The sequence below is a fragment of the Thamnophis sirtalis genome, unplaced genomic scaffold (assembly GCF_051295495.1).
Source record: "Thamnophis sirtalis isolate CommonGarterSnake01/CBP01778 unplaced genomic scaffold, rThaSir2_p1.2 scaffold_1, whole genome shotgun sequence".
NCBI lineage: Eukaryota > Metazoa > Chordata > Lepidosauria > Squamata > Natricidae > Thamnophis > Thamnophis sirtalis.
Genome location: NW_028261381.1, coordinates 31,747,609 through 31,770,671, shown reverse-complemented (window position 1 = coordinate 31,770,671; position 23,063 = coordinate 31,747,609). Strand labels below are relative to the sequence as shown.

Genomic DNA, 23,063 nt, shown 5'->3' with positions numbered 1-23,063 from the left:
CGAGTTTTGGTGAGGAGAAAACAGTGCTGGCAGTTCTGGCATTTTTATCGCTAGGAAACCAAAGGTCCTTGCAGCAGATCTCATTCAGGTTCCCAGTAGTAGCTGGAGCTGGCAAGGCATACCAAAACTCAGGCCTTGAAACTGAGGATGCTAGAGCAGTGATGGCTAACCCTTTTGTCGTTGTGTGCCAAAAGCACATGTGCACACCCCAGTGGTGAGTTTCAAAATTTTTTGGAACCTACTCTGTGGGTGTGGCCTCCTTTGTGGGAGTGGCTTGACGGCCATGTGTTTTCTTTCTTTCTTTCTCTCTCTCTTTCTTTTCTTCCTTTTGTCTCTCTGTCCCTTTTTTCTTTTTTCTGTCATCTCTCTCTCACTCTTTTTCTTTCTTTTTTCTTTTTTAAATTTATTTATTTCTTCCTTTCTTTCTCTCTGTGTCTGTCTGTCTGTCTGTCTGTCTGTCTGTCTGTCTGTCTGTGTGTAGCAGTGGTGGGTTTCAAAAATTTTTGGAACCTCTTCTGTAGGTGTGGCCTGCTTTCCGGCTCCACTGGTGGAACCTCTTCTAACAGGTTCGGTAGATTTGACGAACCGGTTCTACTGAATAGGTGCAAACTGGTAGGAACCCACCCCTGGCACACCCACACCCTTAATGCAGTGTGTGTGACACCCCCTGCACTCCTGCACATGCGCGTTTGACCCCCTGCATCCCCCGTGCATGTGCCTGCGACACCCCCATCCCATTTTTGGCCTACTAGGCTTCCCTGCAGCCTCCTGGGAGCAAAAGTGGGCTGTAGGGGACATGTATGACATCCCCCTGTGCATGTGCACATGATGGCCACACCCCTGCACATGCATATGTGATACCCTGACCCCCGCATATATATATGTGACACCCTCCCCCCCACATGCACATGTGTCTCCCATATGCGCCCCCCCCGCATGCATGGATGGCAGAGACCCCAAAATCAGCTGGCTGGTGAGAGGCATGTGTACATGCGCAGTGGAGCTGAGCTGGGGTGATGGCTGGCATGCCCACAGAGAGGGCTCTGCATGCCACCTCTGGCATGCATGCCGTAGGTTCACCATCACAGTGCCAGAGCAATTAGTCTTTCCCCAGAGATGAAGAATGGGGCCGGGACCAGAAAGCAGAAGATGTACTCTTAAGCTAGATAGCAGACAAGAAGCAGGAAGAGTTAGCCGCTGAGAATGTTTGGACCTGACAGGGAAGGCATGAAAAAAATCACTACTGTCTTTCAAAGCTCTGTAGAAGGTTCAGAGATTTTGCTATGTTGATAGCAAGATTGTAATTCTGATTTTTCTATCGCAAGGTCTATATAGTATTATGGAACAAATAGGCTTTCAAATTAAAGCAGATCTTTTCCTAATTACGGCCTTAGGGAAATGAAAACAATTTTACCCTGACATTTCAGAGCTTAACATCCTTTCTGCTGGTGGTGTTCTGCATTGTTTTATTTAATTATATTTTTGTAAACATCGAAGAGACATTAAGAATGGATGGGGTATTTATTTGCAGAAACAAACAAACCAATCAATCAATCAATTAAATAGCAATTTGTAGTAATTCAATACAGTTCTTAAAAAATATTCTTGGCTTTTAAAATGTTGAGAAAATAAATAGTTTTTCAAATGTAAGCTGGTATTGAAACAATCTTAATTGGAAGTACCAAGTTAGTGTCCATGCGGAGGGCATTTCATGGGTAAAATCCCATCACCTTAATTGGGTGAAGAGTTTCAGAAGATTTAGGATTCACACAATACAAGTAATCCTTGTTCGTGACCAAAATTGGGACAGGTAACTCCACCGCTAAGTGCCACAATCACTACATGAAATATCATGTGATCCAGAGGTGGTATTCAGCAGGTTGTGACCAGTTCTGGAGAACCAGTAACGGAAATTTTGAGTAATTAAATACCACCTCTGACTGGCCCCGGCCCCATCTATTCTCTGCCTCACGAGTCCCAGCTGATTGGGAGGAAATGGAGATTTTACAGTATCCTTCCCCTGCCATGTCCACCAAGTCACGTCCACAGAACCGGTAGTAAAAAATTTTGAATTTCCACCACTGATGTGATCACAATAAACTTATAACCTCATTTCCCCTTTGGTTGTTAAGCAAATCCTCACAGTTGCTTAGCAAAACATTATATGACTGTGATGTATGATTTCACTTCTACTTTCTCTATTACCTTTGTCACAAACCAAGTTGGGAAGCGCACAAATGCTGCTCATGTAATCAAGCGGCAGTGTGATGGCCGAAGTGCAAGAATTGGTCACAATTCTCTCACGTCTCTTGATTTTTTTTTTAGAATGTCCTAACTTTGAGCAGATGTTTAATGATCACTTCCTGTGTGGGAGCAAACTGTGCTTTGGGAATTTCTCCCCGTTTTTATGAAGTTTACAAAATGTTCTCAGCGCTTTTAATTAGTATTCCTCTGAAATGTGACCTTTATTCACCTTACTGAATAGGGGCAAGCAATTAATTTAACCAAGGAGCCACATGCGAATCTTGGATTTTTGGGGAGGGCCAAACCAATAGGGACCTTAGCCAGATAGGGAGAGCCAAAGGGCTGGATGTAGCCTTTGGGCTGTAGTTTGCCCTGATCTATTATTGGGGAAACTAAAGGTTTTTTTTTCCTAGCTTGTTGCAAGAATTCGCAGGGTTAACTAACAAAGAGGGAGTGGATATAATCCTTTGCTTGAGCCTTTCTAGCTGTTCCTTACTTAGCCACTGGAATATTATTACAAATATAGGATCCTTTCATGAAGGGACTGACATGTATTGGCTCTTTTAAAAACTTTTACACAATCATACCTCAGGAAGTCTCTTTCTCACAAATCAGCTCCATTTCTATGTCCTCGAAAGCCACTCCTAATGAGGATCTTGAGTGTGAGACTCATACTCAGGAGACATTATAGGGTAAAAAAAAAATCCCTACAGTCTCAAAGTCTGCATGCTGTCACGTTCCTAGGCAGATTTACAACATTGTGGATTGACTCTAGAGTTGCATGTAATCTGCAAGGTGGGAGCTTCCTTATATTCCATCCATTCCACAAATTTTGAATTTAAACAATTTGTGACTAAGTTACACAACTATAGAACATTGGGCCAGAGCCACACCAAAATTACCTCTGCTGCACATAGTCCTTATTTGGAAAATGCTAAATTGTGTGTCAAGGGTCCCCAAACCATAATGACTATAGAGCAATTTGTTCTACTGGCCTTGAAAAACAACATGCAGAAAATAAATGGATTTTTACAGCCCGTAGTCAATCCAAAATCGTGGCGAGGAAAAAGTGTTACCCCGAGCAGACAGTCGTCCTGAGAAATCTCAAACCAACACCGTTTGGGTCGCTCTATATTTTTGGCTGTGTAGGAGGGAGCCCTGAAATCAGCTGAGATTGGTAAACTTTGTGTTGAGGCCTCCATTTGACAGATGAAACGGAAATCAATATAAGTTAAAAACTAACTTGATGTTTGTGTAACGCTTGGCACTTTGCCCAGCTCAGCCAGCGTCATGCTATGTACATATTACATCTATTTATCTCCTAGGGTTCTGTGGTATTTTTTCTCATCATTATTGGCTTTTTTATTTACCTTTTTTATATATGGCTCAAGGCAGTAAGCATACTAATGCTCCTTCTTCCTATTATCTCCACAACAACCCTGTGAGGTGGGTTGGGCTGAGGGGGTGGTGATGTCAGGCCCAAAGTGACTCAGCCTAAGGCAGGCCTCGAACTCACTGACTCCTGGTTTCTAAGCCAGCACCTGAACCCCTGAGCCAGGCTGGCTCTGTTGTGTAAGAGACCCACGTATGAAAACAAGGCAGCGGAGCTAGGAAAACAACCTGTGGCCTCAAGTAGCATTTTCCTCCCTACAAGGAAGGCTGCCAAAATGTAAATATGCAACTCTGGTCAAAGAGTAACATGGGATTTAAGCAGCTTGGCCTTCGTATCCTCCAGGGACAGTACTGGGAGCTAGGGAAAGCTTTGGGGCTGGAGTACCACACCTTCAAAAACAGCCAATCTTAGATGGTCAGCTGGGGGAATTTTTGATACAACTTGGCAAAGCAGTTGAGGAAGATGTGAGCTTAGTTCAAACCCCCCCCCACCACCACACACACACCCAAACACCGCGAGCCTTGAGCTGCAAATGCAGACTTTGATTCGAGTCGTTTCAGCAAAACAACCATACTGATATACAAAGCATGATACAAAACACACACACACACTGTATGTGATTCCTGAGGTTTGCAAAGACTCTACGTTTGCTAGGCGGCTGTGAAAGATGGACGGAATGACAGTCTTTTTAGCCAATTCCAACCAGCATATTAACATTGGAAAAGAAAAGCACAGCAGGTAAGCCTTTGACACCTTGACTCTAAACAGCTGCGCCTAAGAAGCATCCAGCAGTGGACATCAGCATTTCCTTCATTTGAAAAACTTGTTTAAAAGCATTTTTTTCCTTAACTTATTATAAGGGGAAATGTTTTTTTTAAATACCCAAATGTATGGAAAAGCAGATCTGAAAGGTTTATATAGATGGGCAAAATGTCTGTCTCATTCTAAAGGAATTTAACTCTTGAATAGAATAGAATAGAATAGAATAGAATAGAATAGAATAGAATAGAATAGAATAGAATAGAATAGAATAGAATAGAATAGAATAGAATAGAATAGAATAACAGAGTTGGAAGGGACCTTGAAGGTCTTCTAGTCCCATCCCTGCCTAGACAGGAAACCCTACACCACTTTAGACAAATGGTTATCCAACATCTTCTTCAAAACGTCCAGTGTTGGAACATTCACAACTTCTGGAGGCAAGTTGTTCCACTGATTAATTGTTCTAACTGTCAGGAAATTTCTCCTCAGTTCTAAGTTGCTTCTCTCCCTGATTAGTTTCTACCCATTGCTTCTTGTTCTACCCTCAGGTGCTTTGGAGAGTATAGTAGTCCACGACTTACAAAAGTTCCTCTAGTGACTGTTTAAAGTTATAAATGGCACTGAAAAAAGTAACTGATGACTGTTTTTCACACTTATGCTCATAGTCACATGATCAAAATTCAAACGCTTGGCAACCAATTCATATTTATGACAGTTGCAGTGTCCCAGGCTCATAGGATCACCTTTTGCAGACTTTTGACATGCAGAGTCAATGGGGAAGCCAGATTCACTTAGCAATCAACTTAACAACTGCAGTGATTCCCTTAACAACAGTGACAAGAAAGGTCGTAAAATGGGGCAAAACCTACTTAACTAATGTCTCACTTAACAACAGAAATTTTGGGCTCATTTGTGATCGTAAATTGAGGACTACCAATATTTTATATTCAGTTGTGTGTGATGCAGAATTTGTGTTGCTACCAGATATTTTTTTTCTAGAAAGCTATTTCTCTTTAATAGTTATGTAGTAGGTGCACAGAAAGTTCTGTAATGGATGCAATTTCATTTGTTTATTTCCTATATATTAAAACTTTCCAAGATTTGCACATTTGTTTACAATTAGACAGAACTCAAGATTTAACTTTCTTTAATGTGGAAGAAAGCAAAACTGAAAGATTCCTTCTTTCCTATCAGTACATTATGTTTTTTATGAATTACTTTGATCTCTCTGTAGTTCTAATCCAGCTTAAGCACTTAAATTTTACTGCATACAAGTGGTCTGAACTGCTACTGATTTTTTCAAAAGACCTAACGTATTAATTTTCTTTTAATAACTAAACAAGGGCCTATATTCTTATGAAGTTAAATTTCTTTCCATTTGCAATTATAATTGGAAGGAGGATGCAATCAGAAACTTGAGTCCTCTGAATATAATTTTAATTTAAACGTAGAGCAAAATTTAACCTTTAATCAAGAGGACAAGGGAGAATATTACAATAATTATACGAGAAGTATCTAAAGAGGAATTTCTAATAACAAAAATATATCACTATATATCTATATTATCATTTTAACAGGAGATACAATAGATGAATTGTAATTCAACTATTACAACTATTACAATGAAAGAGCAGAATGATCTATTGACTGATTTAATAGAACAGATTGAAACAATTGAATCTAAATGACATTTTAATTTGAACTGCCCCTGGGAAAGGGTTGTAGTGCTAAAAAGAGTAAATCAAGTAATTTATAACATTAGACTATACAATGACTTGTAGAGCATTGATGTCCAACGGGTATGCTTCAAAAACTATTTGTACAAAATTCACATTGGTTTGGAGATTTATTAAGCTATGTTTTGCAAGCAACTTGCTCAAAGGAGCCACACCAAATAATAATTTGATATTTATATTAATACAGTGATACATTTGAATGTACAACATAATAATTGCCTATACATTTTATATTCTCTACATTTTGTGTTCCCCTAAATATTTACAGCCTCAGCAGGTGGCAGTCTCTATCTGAAGAGATCTGATCTCAAAAATTATTAAGGTTTGGGCTTAATGCTTGGGTAGGATATCACAATGAAACCTCACTTCTAAAGGCTAGACTGGAAAGTTTAAAAAACATCCCAGATGTAGCAATAGCAAACTTCTCCCAAATTGTTATCAAGAAAACTATATGGATATGTCCACATAGTTACTAGCTAACTAAACTCAAGGACCAGTATGGTGAGAAGAACTGCTAGTACTGTAGAATTTCAAATATACTCTTCCCAAAAAGTTTTGAATCTGTTTCTAATGTTTCCTAGTGTATAATTAACCTTTTGTCACAGCTATCACATACTGCATTAACATTTTCATTGAATTCTCTATCATAATTAAAATTACTTTTCTGATCATTAGCTCAACTCCAGTTATTGTGCATGTAAATTTGTGACTTATGACAATCAATATTTACTTATACTGAAACCAATTTACTATTTCATTATCATTTTGGGAGATATTGAGAAACTGTTGGCATCCCATTTCTTTTTTTTTTAATTATTCTTTGGCATTATCAACAGACTTGATCACTGTGTCAGGTTGTTCAAAAGATATAAATTCCCAAACAGATCCTTGGGATCCTACTTATAATAGTTTCTTCACAGTCCAAATCCTAGGCTTATTATCTTAATTTAAGGACCAATTAAACTATTTGAATAAGGGTAATTATCCCAAGTACCCTTACTACTCTATTTCCATATCCATTACATTTCTTCAGGAAGATATTTTTAAAGATGAATGTGCTCTAGTTATAACAAGACTGATAACCTAATCTACACTTTCTATATCTTACTAAAAAGCATTATGTGAAAACCTTGACTGACCAAAACCAACTTAGATGAGTGAAGTCAAAATCTATGGGCCAATCTGACAATAGCCATACCATATAAAAAACTGCAGTTTACATAAGAGAAATAATAAATAATATTCAGATAGTAAAAAACCTGAATTAAGGGAAAAATAGATCTCTTCTATGTCTATGAGGAAGAAGATCAATATAATAGATCTGAATGAAGACAATCTAATCTTGTAGCAGAAGAAAATAGACAGAGAAACTAAGTATAGGTATAGGCATAACTGAAAAAAAGACTAAAATGTCTGTCCAAAAGTATGAATTGGCATCATCTAGATTGATGTAGTAGGTATGAAAATAAATATCTACAGATTGCTAATAGTTGTATATTGTGCCCCAGTGAATAATGATCATGAAAGAACCAATGATGAGTTGAGTTGGGGGAAACTGAATGAATTCAATCCAAGGGGGAAATTATTCTGCTAAATGACATAAATTCATGATAGCAATGAGGCAGAAAGAAAAAAAAATGAACTGAGTATTCAGAGAAGACCCAAGAATGAATGAATGAAGATGATGACAATTAGATGAATATCTAATAGAAAAAAATATATTGTAAACATGTCATTTATGCATAAACTCATTCATATTTATGCATGACAAAGAATACATATAAAACATGGTTGATTTAATTATGATGAAAAATTGAAGCAATTAGTGAAGGATTCAAAGTAATTTGAGGTTCTGAATATGGAATAGGCCTTTTTTTTCAAGAATGGATGCTGTAATGGGAAGAACAACCATTGAAGAAAAGAAAACAAGTAGAACTAGAGTAAAATTTGAATGTTATAGGAAGAGAAGGTAAATAGGTTCTATATGAAAATGTACTTTGATTATTCTCCCAAAACAATCAATATAAAGTGGGCATTGTGGGGGGGGGGAAGCTGTGGAAATTGCTTGGAACAGAGTGAATTAAGTTCTAGAATATAAAAGAAATGGAAAGTATAAAGAAGCTGCTTTATTTTATTTAATTTATAGGCCACCCATAAACAACTTATGTGAGTGGCTTACAACTAAAAAACAACTTATTAAAAGAAAATAGGACAGAATAGCAAAGTATAAAAAGAATATGTCCAAGACTGAAAAGGGGAATTCACAATCACACTGTCTGCAAGAGCTAATGCAGTAAAAGAAGCAGTGAATGAGGAAAATGCATGTAAGAGAATGATTTACCAAAATTGAGAATGAGATAGGGAAGAAGACAGTTGGGGAAAAAAAGTAGGAACATACAGAACTGTTCACGTTGAAAGAGACAGAGACAATGTGTGATCATTTTGAGAAATAAAAATGTTAAAAAATTGTTTTGGAACTGCGTGAAGAGAGCTAAACATCTTCCAGTAGAAAGAATCGAATTAAAAATAAAACTGTCACATCCTCAAAGCCAAGCTGCAAGAAACAGAGCAAACTCTGGCAAAGTAACTTGCCTTGTGGGCAAGTGGAAAAATGTTAGCTCTATAAGCAAGCCCAGAGCCTCATTATTAGCAATTGCTAAGGCGGAAGAGCTCACCTGTGTATAGTCAGATGTAGATTAAAGTGACCAGACGTCCCGCTTTTGGCGGGACACACCCGCTTTCCAATGCATTTTCCCGCGTCACGCCCGCCTTTTTAAAAGGCACGCTTTTTTTGGCGCTCGCAGCTCCCGCCCATCAGCTGCTAGCTTGCTGGGCTGGCTCATCGTTCTGTTCTCTATCCTACCAGATGAGCCAGCCCAGCAAGCTAGCAGCTGATGGGCGGGAGCGGCGAGCGCCAAAAAAAGCGTGCTTTTAGCCTTTTACCTCCTACAAATTTAAGCCAGCCCAGCCTGCCGCTCACTGATTGGATTGGCCTGGACTCCAGCCAATCAGTGAGCTGGCTGGGATGGGAAATTTTCAGCACGCCTGCGCGAGTCTCCATTTCCTTTCGCCAAAAGACGAAAGAGGTTGCAGCTGCGCTGACTGGTGAGTAATCTAATTCTAATCGAATTTTTCGCTCGCCGCGGCAGGAGGAGAGGGTGGGGGCAGCTGCAGCCGCCCGCAGAGAAGTTCCTCTCGCTTCCGGGGGTCCTGCCGCCCGGCAGAAGCCCCTGAAGCGCGTGGAGGTTATCTGCGGGCGGCGTCCGTTCGTGATTGGAATCGATCGCCGGGACTTCTGCCGGGCGGCGGGATCGCAGCCTCTCGCTTCCGGGGCTTTCTCTCGCTTCCGGGGGTCCCGCTGCCCGGCAGAAGCCCCTGAAGCGTGTGGAAGTTATCTGCGGGCTGCGTCCGTTCGTGATTGGAATCGATCGCCGCCTCCGAGAGGGTATACAGAACACTATTTACCTAAATGTGCATATATACAGTTTAGTATTTTAGCATTTATTTTTGAAAAAAATCAAACTCCTAAATCATGGTATATAGCTTATTGCTCCTATCTTGGACATATTTTTTCTGATCAAACATTTGTGTTTACTGGGGTGGTGCATAAAGCTGAAAAGAGTTATTGTTTGTAATTTTTCTACATTATTTTGCTGTGAAAGAAGAGTTTTCTTCTTGGGGATAGATATTGATGGAGATTTCTTGTGCCATTAGGAATTGTTGCAAAGAAAAGATAAAGAATCTTATGGTGTGATATTGGTGAATTTTTTTAAAAAAATAGTCTGTGTTGTCTTTCTGTCCCAAATAGTTAAATATAATTTCATTATGAACATCTGCAGGGCTTATGGGATTCCCATAATATGGGAGAGTCATGCCTTTCTAGATCATATTTGCCCATTTGTGGTTTTCTGTCTCATCTGTGAAATTCACAACCTTTTATTTGTTATGTTCTGAATTTTTCTCTTTTTAGAAAGTGATAAGAAATCTACCTGCAATTTAATCTTGACCAGGCATCCTGACTTTTAAGAAGTCACTGACATGCCAGTTTTAAAATTGTTTTTTTTCTTGATAGTTAAGGTCAAAAATTTAAACTTGCTGTCACAACTTTGAGCAGGGTGTGAGATTGTTGATGTCCATTTTACTGTCTTTCAATAACTTCTGTATAATGTTCCAATCAAGCCTCAAATTAAGATGTTACCAACTAGAAAGCCCTACCTTTGTCATGAATGGGATTACTAGCAGGGCCTCCCCAGAAGATATTTAAAGCTCTGGTAAGATAGCTTTGAGGGGGGTGGTCTTTAAATATTTGGACTTTAAGCTGATTTTGGAAAATCTGTAAATTTGAAAGCACAAAAAATGCTATTGGCTTGTTTCCAGATGAGTCATTTACTGTAAGGAGTATAGGCTCAATGTATTTTAAAATAATATTTTATTTATTGTGCATATGATTTTTTAAAATAGTGGTATTCTGTGTTGATTCTTTTTTTAAATTGTCTTAGACTATTTAAAAAAAGATTCTATCCAAAATAAATTGAAACAAGCCATTTTAAAAATTTCTATGCACAATACTTTGAAATGGACTCAGGAGTCATGATTGACACTGAGTGAATTTGCACTTTTAATAATCAGGAAGATACAATGGCATTGAAAAAAGTGACTGATGACCATTTTTCACACTTAGCGACCATTTTCACACTTAGCGACCGTTGTGGCATCCTCATGGTTACGCGATCAAAATGTTGATGTTTGGCAACAGATTCGTATTTCTGATGGTCGCTAAGTGAGGAGTCTCGAGGAGGGGGAAAACATTTAGTGACCAAAGTTACAATGGCATTGAAAAAAGTGACTGATGACCATTTTTCACACTTAGCAACCATTGCGACCATTTTTCACACTTAGCGACCGTTGCAGCATCCTCATGGTCACGTGATCAAAATTTTGTTTGGCAACAGATTCGTATTTATGCTGGTTTCAGTGTCCTGGGGTGACCTTTTGACAAAAAAATTTTTTTTTAATCAAGCCCCCCCCCCCCCCCCCGGTCAAGGGCGTCCCTCTTTTCCAATCTGAAAATCTGGTCACCTTAATGTAGATGTAAACTGTGCAGGGACCATGTTCCATTGCTTTGGCATCTGACTTTGTGATTCCCTGTTCTTGATTCCTGCTTCATTTTGATTTTGGGATATTATAAGCCATGATGGCACAGTAGTTAAAATGCAGTATTATAGCCTAACTTTGCATTCCAATTGCCAGGAGTTCGATCCTGACCGGTTAAAGGTTGACTCAGCCTTCAATCCTTCCGAGGTTGGTAAAATGAGGACCCAGATTGTTGGGGGCAATATGCTGACTCTTTAAATGGCTCAGAGAGGGCTATGAAACACTATGGGATGGTTTATAAGTCTAAGTGCTGTTGCTATTACTATTCCTAGCCAGGCCTCTGGTTCATTTTTTGTCAGCTTCCCTGACATTCTTGCAAGCCTCACCACAAGTACCCACTTCATACCTGTACTTTGCTTACCAATTACATGGATATTTTTTCCCTTTGCAGAAGCCAGGACATGGAAAAAACATTTCAAGTGATGTGAGATGAAACAGAATCCTAGAAAGAGAGATTTGTACGGGAAGGATAATGATTTGTTAAAGGATGGAATTGAAAGGAATGCTATAGATCAGTGATGGTTAACCTTTTTGGCACCGAGAGCTGACACTGGAGCATGCATGCACCAGAGTGTCGAAACCCGGAAGAGAGCAGCTGGCTGGTGTGCATGCGCATGGCGGCCAGCTACTCTTCTGGTTTCTGGCATGCACATGTGCTCTGGCCAGCTGGTCTTCACATGAAGATCAGCTGTTCAGCATCCATGCACGCAATGGAACCCGGAAGAGAGCAGTTGGTCAGTGTGCATGCGTAAAACAGAACCCAAAAGATCAGCTGGTGATGACATGCATACCCACAGAGAGGATTCTGTGTGCCACCTCTGCCACATGTGCCATAGGTTATAGCAATAGCAATAGCAGTTAGACTTATATACCGCTTCATAGGGCTTTCAGCCCTCTCTAAGCGGTTTACAGAGTCAGCATATTGCCCCCAACAACAATCCGGGTCCTCATTTTACCCACCTCGGAAGGATGGAAGGCTGAGTCAACCCTGAGCCGGTGAGATTTGAACAGCCAAACTGCAGAACTGCAGTCAGCTGAAGTAGCCTGCAGTGCTGCATTTAACCACTGCGCCACCTCGGCTCTTTTAACCATCACAGCTATAGATATTAGTGTCCAAGAAAAATGACGTAAGACAATAATAAATGCTATAATATAAGAAGTTTAAAAATGGTAAGTCTGCAAGTAGGTAGTGTTATTGAAGAAATATCCATCACTTCAGATTTTTGTTGGATGCCCTCCATGCAGTATGGCCATTAGAAAAAAAGGGAAATTATTCAGGGATGCAAATTAATGAGCTTTAAAAAAAAATCTCAATGGTGTCTCCATGAAATTACATAATCTCAGATATAATATTGGAGCCAGTCTTGGATTTGTGAGCTGAATTCCCCAATTTGCCAAGTAGAATCTTTTCCAGCTCCTAACGAATTTAATGTCATTCAGCCTGCTATTAAAACCTCCACCCAGCAGAGGGCTCCAAGAGGTACCTCTTCCCAACCAGTAAGCCCCAAGACCCTTCTACTACATATGAACAGACCATACACCTCTCTTGCTTTCAGATCAAAATAAAATGGTAGTTTGCTTTATTACAATGATTAAAACAACAGCTATACAATTCTACACCTATAAGAATTAGTTTGTACAGTACTAGATTAGAAAAATATTGAATTCAAGGTCCCGGGACCTCAGTGTCCAGAGGCTTGTTCAATGTCTCAATCATTCATCCTAAACAGTATTTGTAAAGGGGTGAAGCCAGAGGTGGTATTCAGCCAGTTCTGTTGAACTGCTAGCGGAAATTTTGAGTAGTTCGGAGAACCGGCAAATACCACTTCTGGGTGGCCCTGCCCCCATCTATGCACTGCCTCCCGAGTCCCAGCTGATCGGTCTCTCAGCTGATTGGCTGGGTCTTCTTCTGTTGCCCTGCATAGGAGAACGGAGCTGGAAAGCAGGTTAGTGGGGTGGGGTGGAAATTGAGATTTTAGGGTATCCTCCCCCTGGAGTAGGGTGGGAATGGGCATTTTGCAGTATCCTTCACCTGCCACACCGACCAAGTCATGCTACGCCCACAGAACTGATAGTTAAAAATTTTGAATCTTCCACACTGACCGTGAAGTGCCTTCAATAAGATTGTATATAAGTTTAATACCTAATAACACAATTAAAGTCCTTCCTTGGCAAGGATGCTCGGTCACATCCGACCTTCAAACAAATGTCACATCTGGTGGATTTGCACTCTCTTGGTTCTGATCCAGATCAAGCTGGCTGCTCATAACCTCTTTGACTCTCCTAGCCTTGAGTGCTAGCAGGCATGTCAGCTGGGAACACAGGATGAGGGGGGGGGACCTCATTTATTTTTTATTTATGAAATTTATTTGACCCTCTGAACCTTACTGGGCTCTGGGCAGCTTACAAAATCAAAATAAAAGAATTAGAATATATAGTAACTAACAATAAGAAGCTAAAAAGTGATAGAATTGTTCATGGGTCTCTAGGCGCATGAATTCTGCCTTTATTTCTTATCCCTTAGTTATGTTGTTGTATCTTAGTCTTTTAGATATGTTTTGTCTTTATTTTTCCTTTGTCTTATTGCTTCTGACTCTTGAGCAATTTCTTTTTTATTTTAAACCTTTGTTGGCTTTCTCTCTACAGAAGGAATAATCCTTCTGTCTTCCATTTGTCTCCTCATTAAACTAAGCATTCCCTTTTATTTTTCTTCAATATGGCTTCCTATGACAAAAAAAATGAATTTAATCAGAAAATACTGCCTCATATTTTAGTAGACCTCTGGAAGACTTATTAAAAAGGGATGGAAGTGTTTATGTGGTGTGTGTGCATGTGTGTGCTTACAAGAAATTTGAAGAATTTTTAAGGATCTCATTATGTCCAGTTATAGCATTATTTCAAATCATTACATACAGTATGTAGCAGAGGTGGTATTCAGCAGGTTCTGACCAGTTCTGGAGAACCCGTAGCGGAAATTTTGAGTAGTTCGGAAAACCGGTAAATCCCACCTCTGACTGACCCCACCTCCATCTATTCTCTGCCTCCCTGATCAGGAGGAAATGGGGAACTTTCAGTATCCTCCCCCTGCCAAGCCCGTCAAGCCATGCCCACCAAGCCACGCCCACAGAACCAGTAGTAAAAAAATTGAATCCCATCACTGATATGTAGAGAAGAAATATTAAGGAGTTTAATGTGAGGCTAAACTATATTCCTAAAAATGCAATTTGTCATCTTTTGAATAGCTTAAAGGATAATTTAATTAATGTAGCTCTAAGATAGGCTGTTCAGCATCAGCTCGGAAACATCTAAGTTCAATTCTGACAGGGTTCAAGGTTGACTCAGCCTTCCATCCTTCCAAGGTGGGTAAAATGGGACCCAGATTATTGGGGGCAATAGGCTGACTCTGTAAAACCGCTTAGAGAGGGCTGGAAAGCACTGTGAAGTGGTATACAAGTCTAGGTATCATTGCTAGTGCTAGCCAGTAAAATGGGAGCCCATGTATCTTAGGGGTAATTCCAGATGATAAAATGCGGTGGTACTTGGGTAATATTAAAAAAAAAACCTAAATAAAACCAGACCTGATTAGTACTTGGATAATTCATCACTAGGAATCCCACAGTAAACTGGATTAAGAAAATGGGAAACAAATTCTGGAAGAAGGGAAAACACTTCTATATTCTTATTCTAAAAATATAGGGATGTGTTCATGTAACCATCAAGAACCTAGCTTAACAAGGAATTTTTACCTCCCCTCCCCCCAAATAGATTGAGTTTCCAAAAATACCTGGCAGGAATGGAACAATAAAAAAAACAGCAAATAGCAGTGCAAATAGCAAATAGCAGTGATGAGAGACAGCATACCCTAAATCATAGCTGCTGGTGGTCAGCACCTGAAGAAGGCTGGCACCTTCATGCTTTGTTTATGACAGTGATGGCAAACCTTTTTGTAAAGGCGTGGCAAAATTGTATGTGCGCTATTACACGGGCATGCCCACACCCACAATTTAATGTACCCCGCCCTCTTGCACATTCACGTGTGACCCCCAGCGCATGCGTGAATGATCCCACTGCAGGGGGGGTTCCCTCCCCAGGCTCCAGAGGCTTTCCTGAAGCCTGGGGAGGGCAAAAATGGCCTCACCCAGCCCTCTGGAAGGCCGAAAATCGCCCCGGAGCTAACAGTTCATGTGCCGGCAAATATGGCTCTGTGTGCCACCTGTGGCACACGTGCCATAGGTTTGCCATCACAGGTTTATGAGGTCTTCGATTGAGAGGATGTGAGAAACACAATGTGAGTATGAGGCTGCTTATATATGGAGTGGTTGAGTGTCCTTTACACCAGCAGTCTATGCCTTATGGGGCCCTTTAGTACAGACAAAGGCTTGGTTTGATCTCACAGGAGCTATTCTGTTCTTTCTGAGCACTACAAGAGAATTCAACCACTGGTGATATTGTGAAGACGAAAGAATAAAGAAGATCACAGAACTAAATGACAATGTGAACATTATTAATGATTTCACAAACCATAAGGAATGTGTCTTTTAACAGTCACACAAAGTCATTTCAGAAGGCAAAATACAAGATGCCAGTTGAGTGAAAGAGTGGGGGGTGGGAGGGGATGCCATTTCTTGAATATAAAATATATTGCTGCAGACCGAGAACTTCAACCTCCAGGGAAGAGTTTGCAATCAGCATACCAAGTGGGCAATATAATGACACGTTTACTTTACTAAAAACTGATCATCTGGAAAAAAAAGCCTGCTTGGCCCCAGTTCTTTTTCTCTCTTGCCAACCTCAATATTATTAATAAATAAACAGGCAATCTACACCTTCGCCTGAATTCCTGGCTCGCCATCTTTTACCTTGCAATTTCCCCTCTCCGCGGTCACTGACAGCCTCCTTCTTCTCTTTTTTATGTTTCTTTCCTAGGAATGGATCTGTTTATGTTAAGAACCCTCACTTGGATTTAATGGAGGAAGACATCCTTTACCACTTAGATTTAGGAACCAAAACGCACAACCTGCCAGCCATGTTTGGGGACATAAAGGTAATATCAAGACAACACAGCGACCACTTTTCTAAACATGTTGCATTCTGCTCTTGCTGCTCTTCTTTTTTCCTTTTGTTACCAAAAGCTGCAGACAACTTTCCGTGATGAGCTAAAGGTCCTAAGCGAATAAAGTCTGTGCTAGTCGGCAAAGTGATTCAAAAAGTATGCTGCAGCTACAGTTATGGGCTATTACCCTCCTCTTCTTGATGAAGGAAGGGGATTGATAAAACAAAGCCAGTTTGATAGACTAAATTCTTCCTTGGGGTACTTTCTCTGGCTCCAGTTCCAAAACAATACATGGTGGAATTTGAGTCATGGGTGGCATCATTTCCTATTTCTCTTGCTAAAGGAGAAGAGCCTGATTTCTGTTGATGCCATTTCCAAAGCTGCTTGGAGATATTTTCAGATAAACAAACACCAACTGTATTGTGAAGTGTGTTCGGTCTCATGGAAAACTTTCAGCAACAGACTCTGGACTCCAAATCTGATACTGTTCACATTAGAAGAGGAACAGAATTCCCAAACAAGAGAAATAACGAGTGTTGAATAGAATAGAATAGAATAGAATAGAATAGAATAGAATAGAATAGAATAGAACAGAACAGAACAGAACAGAACAGAATAACAGTTGGAAGGCCTTCTTCTCCAACCTCCTGCTTAGGCAGGAAACTCTACACCACTTCAGACAAATGGTTATCCAACATCTTCTTCAAAACTTCCAGTGTTGGAGCATTCACAACTTCTGGAGGCAAGTTGTTCCACTGATTAATTGTTCTAACTGGCAGGAAATTTCTCCTCAGTTCTAAGTTGCTTCTCTCCTTGATTACCATATTTTTCAGAATATAAGACGCACCCTTTTCCTGAAAAAAGAGGTGAAAATCTGGGTGCGTCATACACTGAATACAGCATTTGTTGCCTCCCGAAACCTCGCCCCCTCCACCAAAATGGCCATGCATAGCCTTTAGGAGGCTTCCGGAATGCTCCTGGGAGCTGGGGAGGGCAGAAATGAGCAAAAAATGGCCATTTTGTTTGCTCATTTCTGCCCTCCCCAGCCCCCAGGAGCACTCTATAAGCCTCCTAAAGGCTATGCATGCCCTTTTTTTGACAAAAAACAGGCGCCTTTTTGTGAAAAATGGCTCGTTTTTTGCTCATTCCCCCCCCCCCGCACCTCCTAAGAGCACTCTACAAGCCTCCTAAAGGCTTGCATGCCTTTTGGGGGGGGGGAATGGACCTGTTTTCGCGAAAAATGGGCCACTTTTGGGAGGTCTGCAGAGTGCAAAAACTTTATTTTTTTAATTTGCCTCTTCAAAATCTTGGTGCATCTTATACTTCAAAAAATATGGTAGTTCCCACCCATTGCTTCTTGTCCTGCCCTCAGGTGCTTTGGAGAAGAGTTTGACTCCCTCTCCTTTTTGTGGCAGCCCGTAAGATATCGGAAGACTGCTATCATGTCCTTCTTTTCATTAAACTAGACCTAGTTTAATGAAAGTGAACCTAGTTTAGGAAATGATATTCTAAAATATAAAAGAATACATTTTTATTAATCATAATAGGTTGCTTCTTTATCTAATCTTTTTAACCAGATATGTTAAGAACTGAACCTACACACTGTGCAGGCTCTGTCTCTGCTAGGATTAACAGATCTGGAGCAAATACTCTACATGCAGCAAAGAGATACACAAAATTCTGTTTTTGCTGCCATCTTGTAGACATCCAGATTTATGGAGACCCAAATCTGATAGCCCTAATTTTTTTAACTTTTGCAGTTTAATCTCAATTCTCTGAACTGCAATTTTGGGTATAATGGATTAAATTTGTATTTAGACTCCCCCTCCCCCATATACACAAAATAATAAATATCTATTGTTTTTAAAAACCATCTGGACAACTGCCCTAACACAAACTATGCAAATTGATGTCAATGGCATAAAATTATGTTAATTGCATAAATTTAATACTAACAAGCATTTTGCAGAGCTGATGTGTTTTCCCTAAATAGTCCTTTAAATTGAGGAAACATCATGCATATGACTGTTATCCAAAGGTCTCCAACAACTGAATCCCAGTTGGAAATTTGCCTTGGTCCTCAGTGACTGCTAAATTAACTCTTTGATCAGAGGAAAAAACAGCACTTACGACTGAATGGAAAACCCTTACAGTAAAGAGTTTTTGCATAAAACAGAAAAAATGCATTTATGATTTGTGGCATTTATGATTACAAAAAATGCTTAATAGCAAAGTGTTGACTTTCTTTTGCAATTATAGAGTAAGAGATATTTTTTATTAGCACTTATATTTGCTGCAAATGAAATTGGACGCTGCTGCTTTCTATTTCTTTTTATTCTTTTTCTCTAATCTTGTTTTTTATTTCCTCTTTATTTCTTTCTACACTGCTTTTACTCTTTATTAGCCTGCATTAATTTTTATGTTCTCTGCAAAACTTTCAGTAAATCTTATTTTAAATAAAGTAGAATGGCCCTTCTTCTGAAATCCTTATTTGTGCTGTGTAAGAAAAAGCCCAATGAATTCCTTTAATTTATTTCTGGAAAATATGTGGAACTCAAGCTAAGTATTTAAAATCCCCATTGATTTTAATGGAAGTTTTCAGATAAATTTTAAATGGATTATTTGAAGTTCATCACACATTTGGAGCACAATCTGAGATGGGCTTATTTTCTCCTGAGGAAATGCATAGGATTTGAACCTACAGTATATATTTCTGGAGCTACAAAGTTGTAGGAGTTGCAGGAGCCACGGTGGAGCACCTGGCTCAAGGTTGACTCCGCCTTCCATCCTCCCGAGGTGGATAAAATGAGGACCCAGATTGTTGGGGGCAATAGGCTGGCTCTGTAAAACCCTTAGAGAGGGCTGTAAATGCACTATGAAGTGGTATATAAATCTAAGTGCTGTTGCTATAAAGTTGTGCAAAACTGTATAGAAATGTCAGCCATTTAGATCAAATGTCATTTAAGACCACAATAGCTATGTGTGGCAGCAAACAGAGATGTGCTGAGTAGTTATCCTCTCAATTCAGAAGTGATTTTTGATATATTTTTCCCCCTGGAATTCCACACCCATTATACTTGCAATTTCTGACTGCACGTAAAGAATTTTGCACCCTTCTTGAAATAATAGAGCAGACCACACACCAATTCAGCATCTGGTTCAACTTTGTTTCTAGCATAAATAACTACTAGCAGTTTATGTGCCATGCTTGCTTATTTTGCTGGGTTTATTTTCATCTGAAAATTACAGTCGCTGCAAATTAGGCATTTGGACCCGGGACAAAATTCAGATCTAAAATGCAGACATTGCACATAAGATGTGAAATCCAGATGCATTTTTGGTGGATGTGCCACCCGTCCCTCCAAAATGTGGGCAGAATTCCAGGTACAATGTAAGTCCATGTAGAAGGAGATATATATAGGTGAGGTCTAAAACTGTAGCCCTGCATCTCTTTTCTTTCTTCTCCCTCCACCCTCTTTTACTGAATCAAATAATATGCAGGACATAACACCATCCCCATTCCTGTTTCACTTCATTGGATATTCCTGCAGGAGAGGAAACATTTCAATTTTATTTATGTCATGGGTATTAGATTACTGGACCCTCGCAACCAGTGAAGCATATAGAAGGGTCCCTTTCCACAGAAATTGTGCATTTCTTATAGCAAAGTTCAGTGGAACACAGTCTGGGCAGCTACCTAATGACCCATTGTTTCCCAGACCTGTTTTGGCAGTGCTCCACAATGCTTTAATGATTACATTGCAGAAACTCAGTTATAAAATGTATTTATTATTTATTAAACACATTTATATGGTTATCCGTCTCACAAAAGCAACTCTAGTTGGTATACAATATTCAGAACTGTATTGATTAGCTATATGATTACTTTGCCTGGCCAGTTTGGCCTAGTGGTGAGGGCACCAGGCTAGAAAAAAAAGGAGACTGTGAGTTCTAGTCCTGCCAAAGGCAGCAAAACCGGCTGGGTGATCTTGAGCCAGTCACTCTCTTTCAGCCCAGCCCACTTCACGGGGTTGTGGTTATGGGAAAAGAAGAGGAAGAAGGAGCATTAGGTATATTTGCCGCTTTGAGTTATTTCTAAACATAATGGATTAAAAAAAACTAAATTAGTTTTAAAATCTGTACATTGAATCTCTGGTTGAAAATGTAAAACCAGCCATTTGGGACAGTACTTGAGCCAAAAACACTGTTTTAGAAAATAAAGAATGCTCACCCTCCCCCAAATTGCTCATCCATGATTTAAATTTTCTGCTATCATGACAAAAATATAACCAAGTTGTTATATTCTGCTTCTTAAATTGCACAATGACTAAATTCCATGGGATTATCCTGATCAATGAGGACCTCTTGTATCCCCATTACGGCTCAAGCAGGCCAGGACCATCTTTTAATTCATGCTTTGAATCTGGATCTCCTTTTCGATATAAAAAATGCACAAAACCATTCTGACAGCTTAGTAGCAGTAAATGCAGAGTTGTTGTTGCTGTGGCTCATGGGTCAGCTCAGCAACCTGTGGTTCTGGAGCCGCATGTGGCTCTTTCATCCCTCTGCTGCGGCTCCCTGTCGACAGTCAGCACCACAATTTTGAGTGGAGCTTCCAGTTTGGGAGGTGGGGGACTCCTCCAGGAGAAGACTCTATGGCAAGGGGTGGATTTTCCGGTTAGCTCCACAATTGATAGGGCTTTCGTTAGGACAGGTTGAGGAAAAAGGACATCGTGCTATGAGGAGACTCTATGGTGGGGAAACCGGATTTCCGGTTGGCTCCAGAATTGAATGGGGGCTTCCAGTTAGGACCTTTGTGGCTCTTTGAGTGTTTAAGGTTGCTGACCCCTACTATGGCTGATACCCTTATCATCCTTTTGCAGTTTGTCTGTGTGGGAGGAAGCCCCAACCGAATGAAAGCTTTTGCTCAGTTCATGCAGAAAGAACTTGGACGCAAAAGAGAAGACGACGACTTGAAAGATATTTGTGCTGAGACCGATCGTTATTCCATGTATAAGGTGGGCCCAGTGCTCTCCATCAGTGTAAGTACCTTATGGGGGAATCTGGGGAACTCCTCTTAATAGTAAACAGTATATCAGACCATTCCAGAATACTTGTTGTTCTTTAATGTATGTCAGAGGAAGAACCAGATAAGATCAATGCTGGAGCTCAAGGATCGTCTTTTCTGGCCTTGGTTTAACCGACAAGCATCATTTCTCCTTCAATCCTTTCCACTTTCCACTCTTTCTCCCTCACTTGCATGTCAGCAAGAGTGCCTAGGGCCATGTTGTATAATCTCAGATCATCCCTTAAGGGGCTAAAGCAGAAAGTTGGAAAGCTGAATAAATTGCTTTTATTAGGAAGCCACGGAGATACCTCCCCCACTCCACATTCCAGCAAGGTTATAAGTGGGACCATTGGGGATAACTGCCCTGAACTCCCATGCCTGCAGATAGGCCATTCAAAGCGTGGAAAAGATGTGAATGAACTACTACTTTTTTATTCAAGACCATAAGAGTGAGCATGAATCCCAGTGTTGGCCCTTGGCTGTTGATGAGATTTTTTACATACTGTACACATAATAGGGACTTCTTTCTCTGTGGTCTGTTTGTATTTCACTGAACCCAGCCTGTTTTACCACTTTTCATACCTCATTGAGAATTGCCAGGCAGGTACATCCCTGGCATAATTGGGGCATATCCAGGAGAAGCTAAGACTTGCCAATGAGAAGGTCTTTCCTTAGACAAGTCAAACTTGGCAACCATTTATGTCAAGTTTCCTGTCCTCCCTCCCAGCCCCCCCCCAAAAAAACTCCTCAAAGTTTAGAGGCAGCAAACTTGTTGTTACATATTGACAGTAAAGAAATAGGCTCCACCAAGGTCCTCCATTCCGATGGGAAAATACTCAAAGCCGATTGGCTGAGCCGTCTGACAGCTCCCTATAAAAGGGCTAGCTGTCTGACAGACCAGTGCTGGATTTGTAAATAGTTGCCTAATAAAGAGCTGCTGTTTGTCACTGAAGCCTGAGTCTGTCTCATCCATTCACCGGATCTAACAGTTGTAATACAGCATAAAAGCAACAGCAATAGCACTTAGACTTATACACTGCTTCACAATGCTTTTACAGCCCTCTCTAAGAGGTTTACATACCCAACATATTGTCCCCAACAATCGGGGTCCTCATTTTACCAACTTCAGAATGATGGAAGGTTGAGTCAGCCTTCAGTCGGGGAGACTCGAACTGCTGAACTGCTAGCAGTCAGCAGAATTAGCCTGCAATACTACATTCTAACCACTGCACCACCAGGGCTCATAGAGGTAAGTCATGTGATTGTCACATGACAGTAAAAGCAGAGGAGTGAAGATCTCCTACTTCAATTTAAAATGAAAACCTTTGAAAACAGCTTTCAAAGGTTTTCATTTTAAATTGAAGTAGGACATGTTTTTTTGTAATTTTTTCTAGACCACTTCTCCAGAGGATATTTGCTAGATAATTTGGAGATAGTTCTGCTGTCCTTTCCTCCTTCCTCCCATTTCTCCCTTAGAAAATGAGAATTCCTTTATAAGGATAATGTTTTCAACAAAAAATGGCAGTAAAACCCTGGAAGAACTAAAAGTCCCTTTCTATTTTCACCCCATCCTGGTTTTTTTTTTTATAAAGGAAGCAGCTGTAGATGTTTTGATGCTTCCCTATTATGGACTACGGATTATGGGTTTTTTCC

At 40.1% G+C, this 23,063-nt stretch overlaps 1 protein-coding gene across 1 annotated transcript in view; it reads left to right on the top strand.

The window, feature by feature from the left end:
• Positions 1-4,157: 4,157 nt before the first annotated feature.
• UPP2 (uridine phosphorylase 2) overlaps positions 4,158-23,063 on the top strand; it is a 46,437-nt gene continuing 27,531 nt past the window's right edge. Inside the window, exons 1-3 of the mRNA XM_087710289.1 lie at positions 4,158-4,375; positions 16,216-16,333; positions 21,226-21,384. Of these exons, the coding sequence (XP_087566415.1) occupies positions 4,305-4,375; positions 16,216-16,333; positions 21,226-21,384 (348 nt within the window). The 5' untranslated portion in view covers positions 4,158-4,304. The remainder of the gene's footprint in view (positions 4,376-16,215; positions 16,334-21,225; positions 21,385-23,063) is intronic.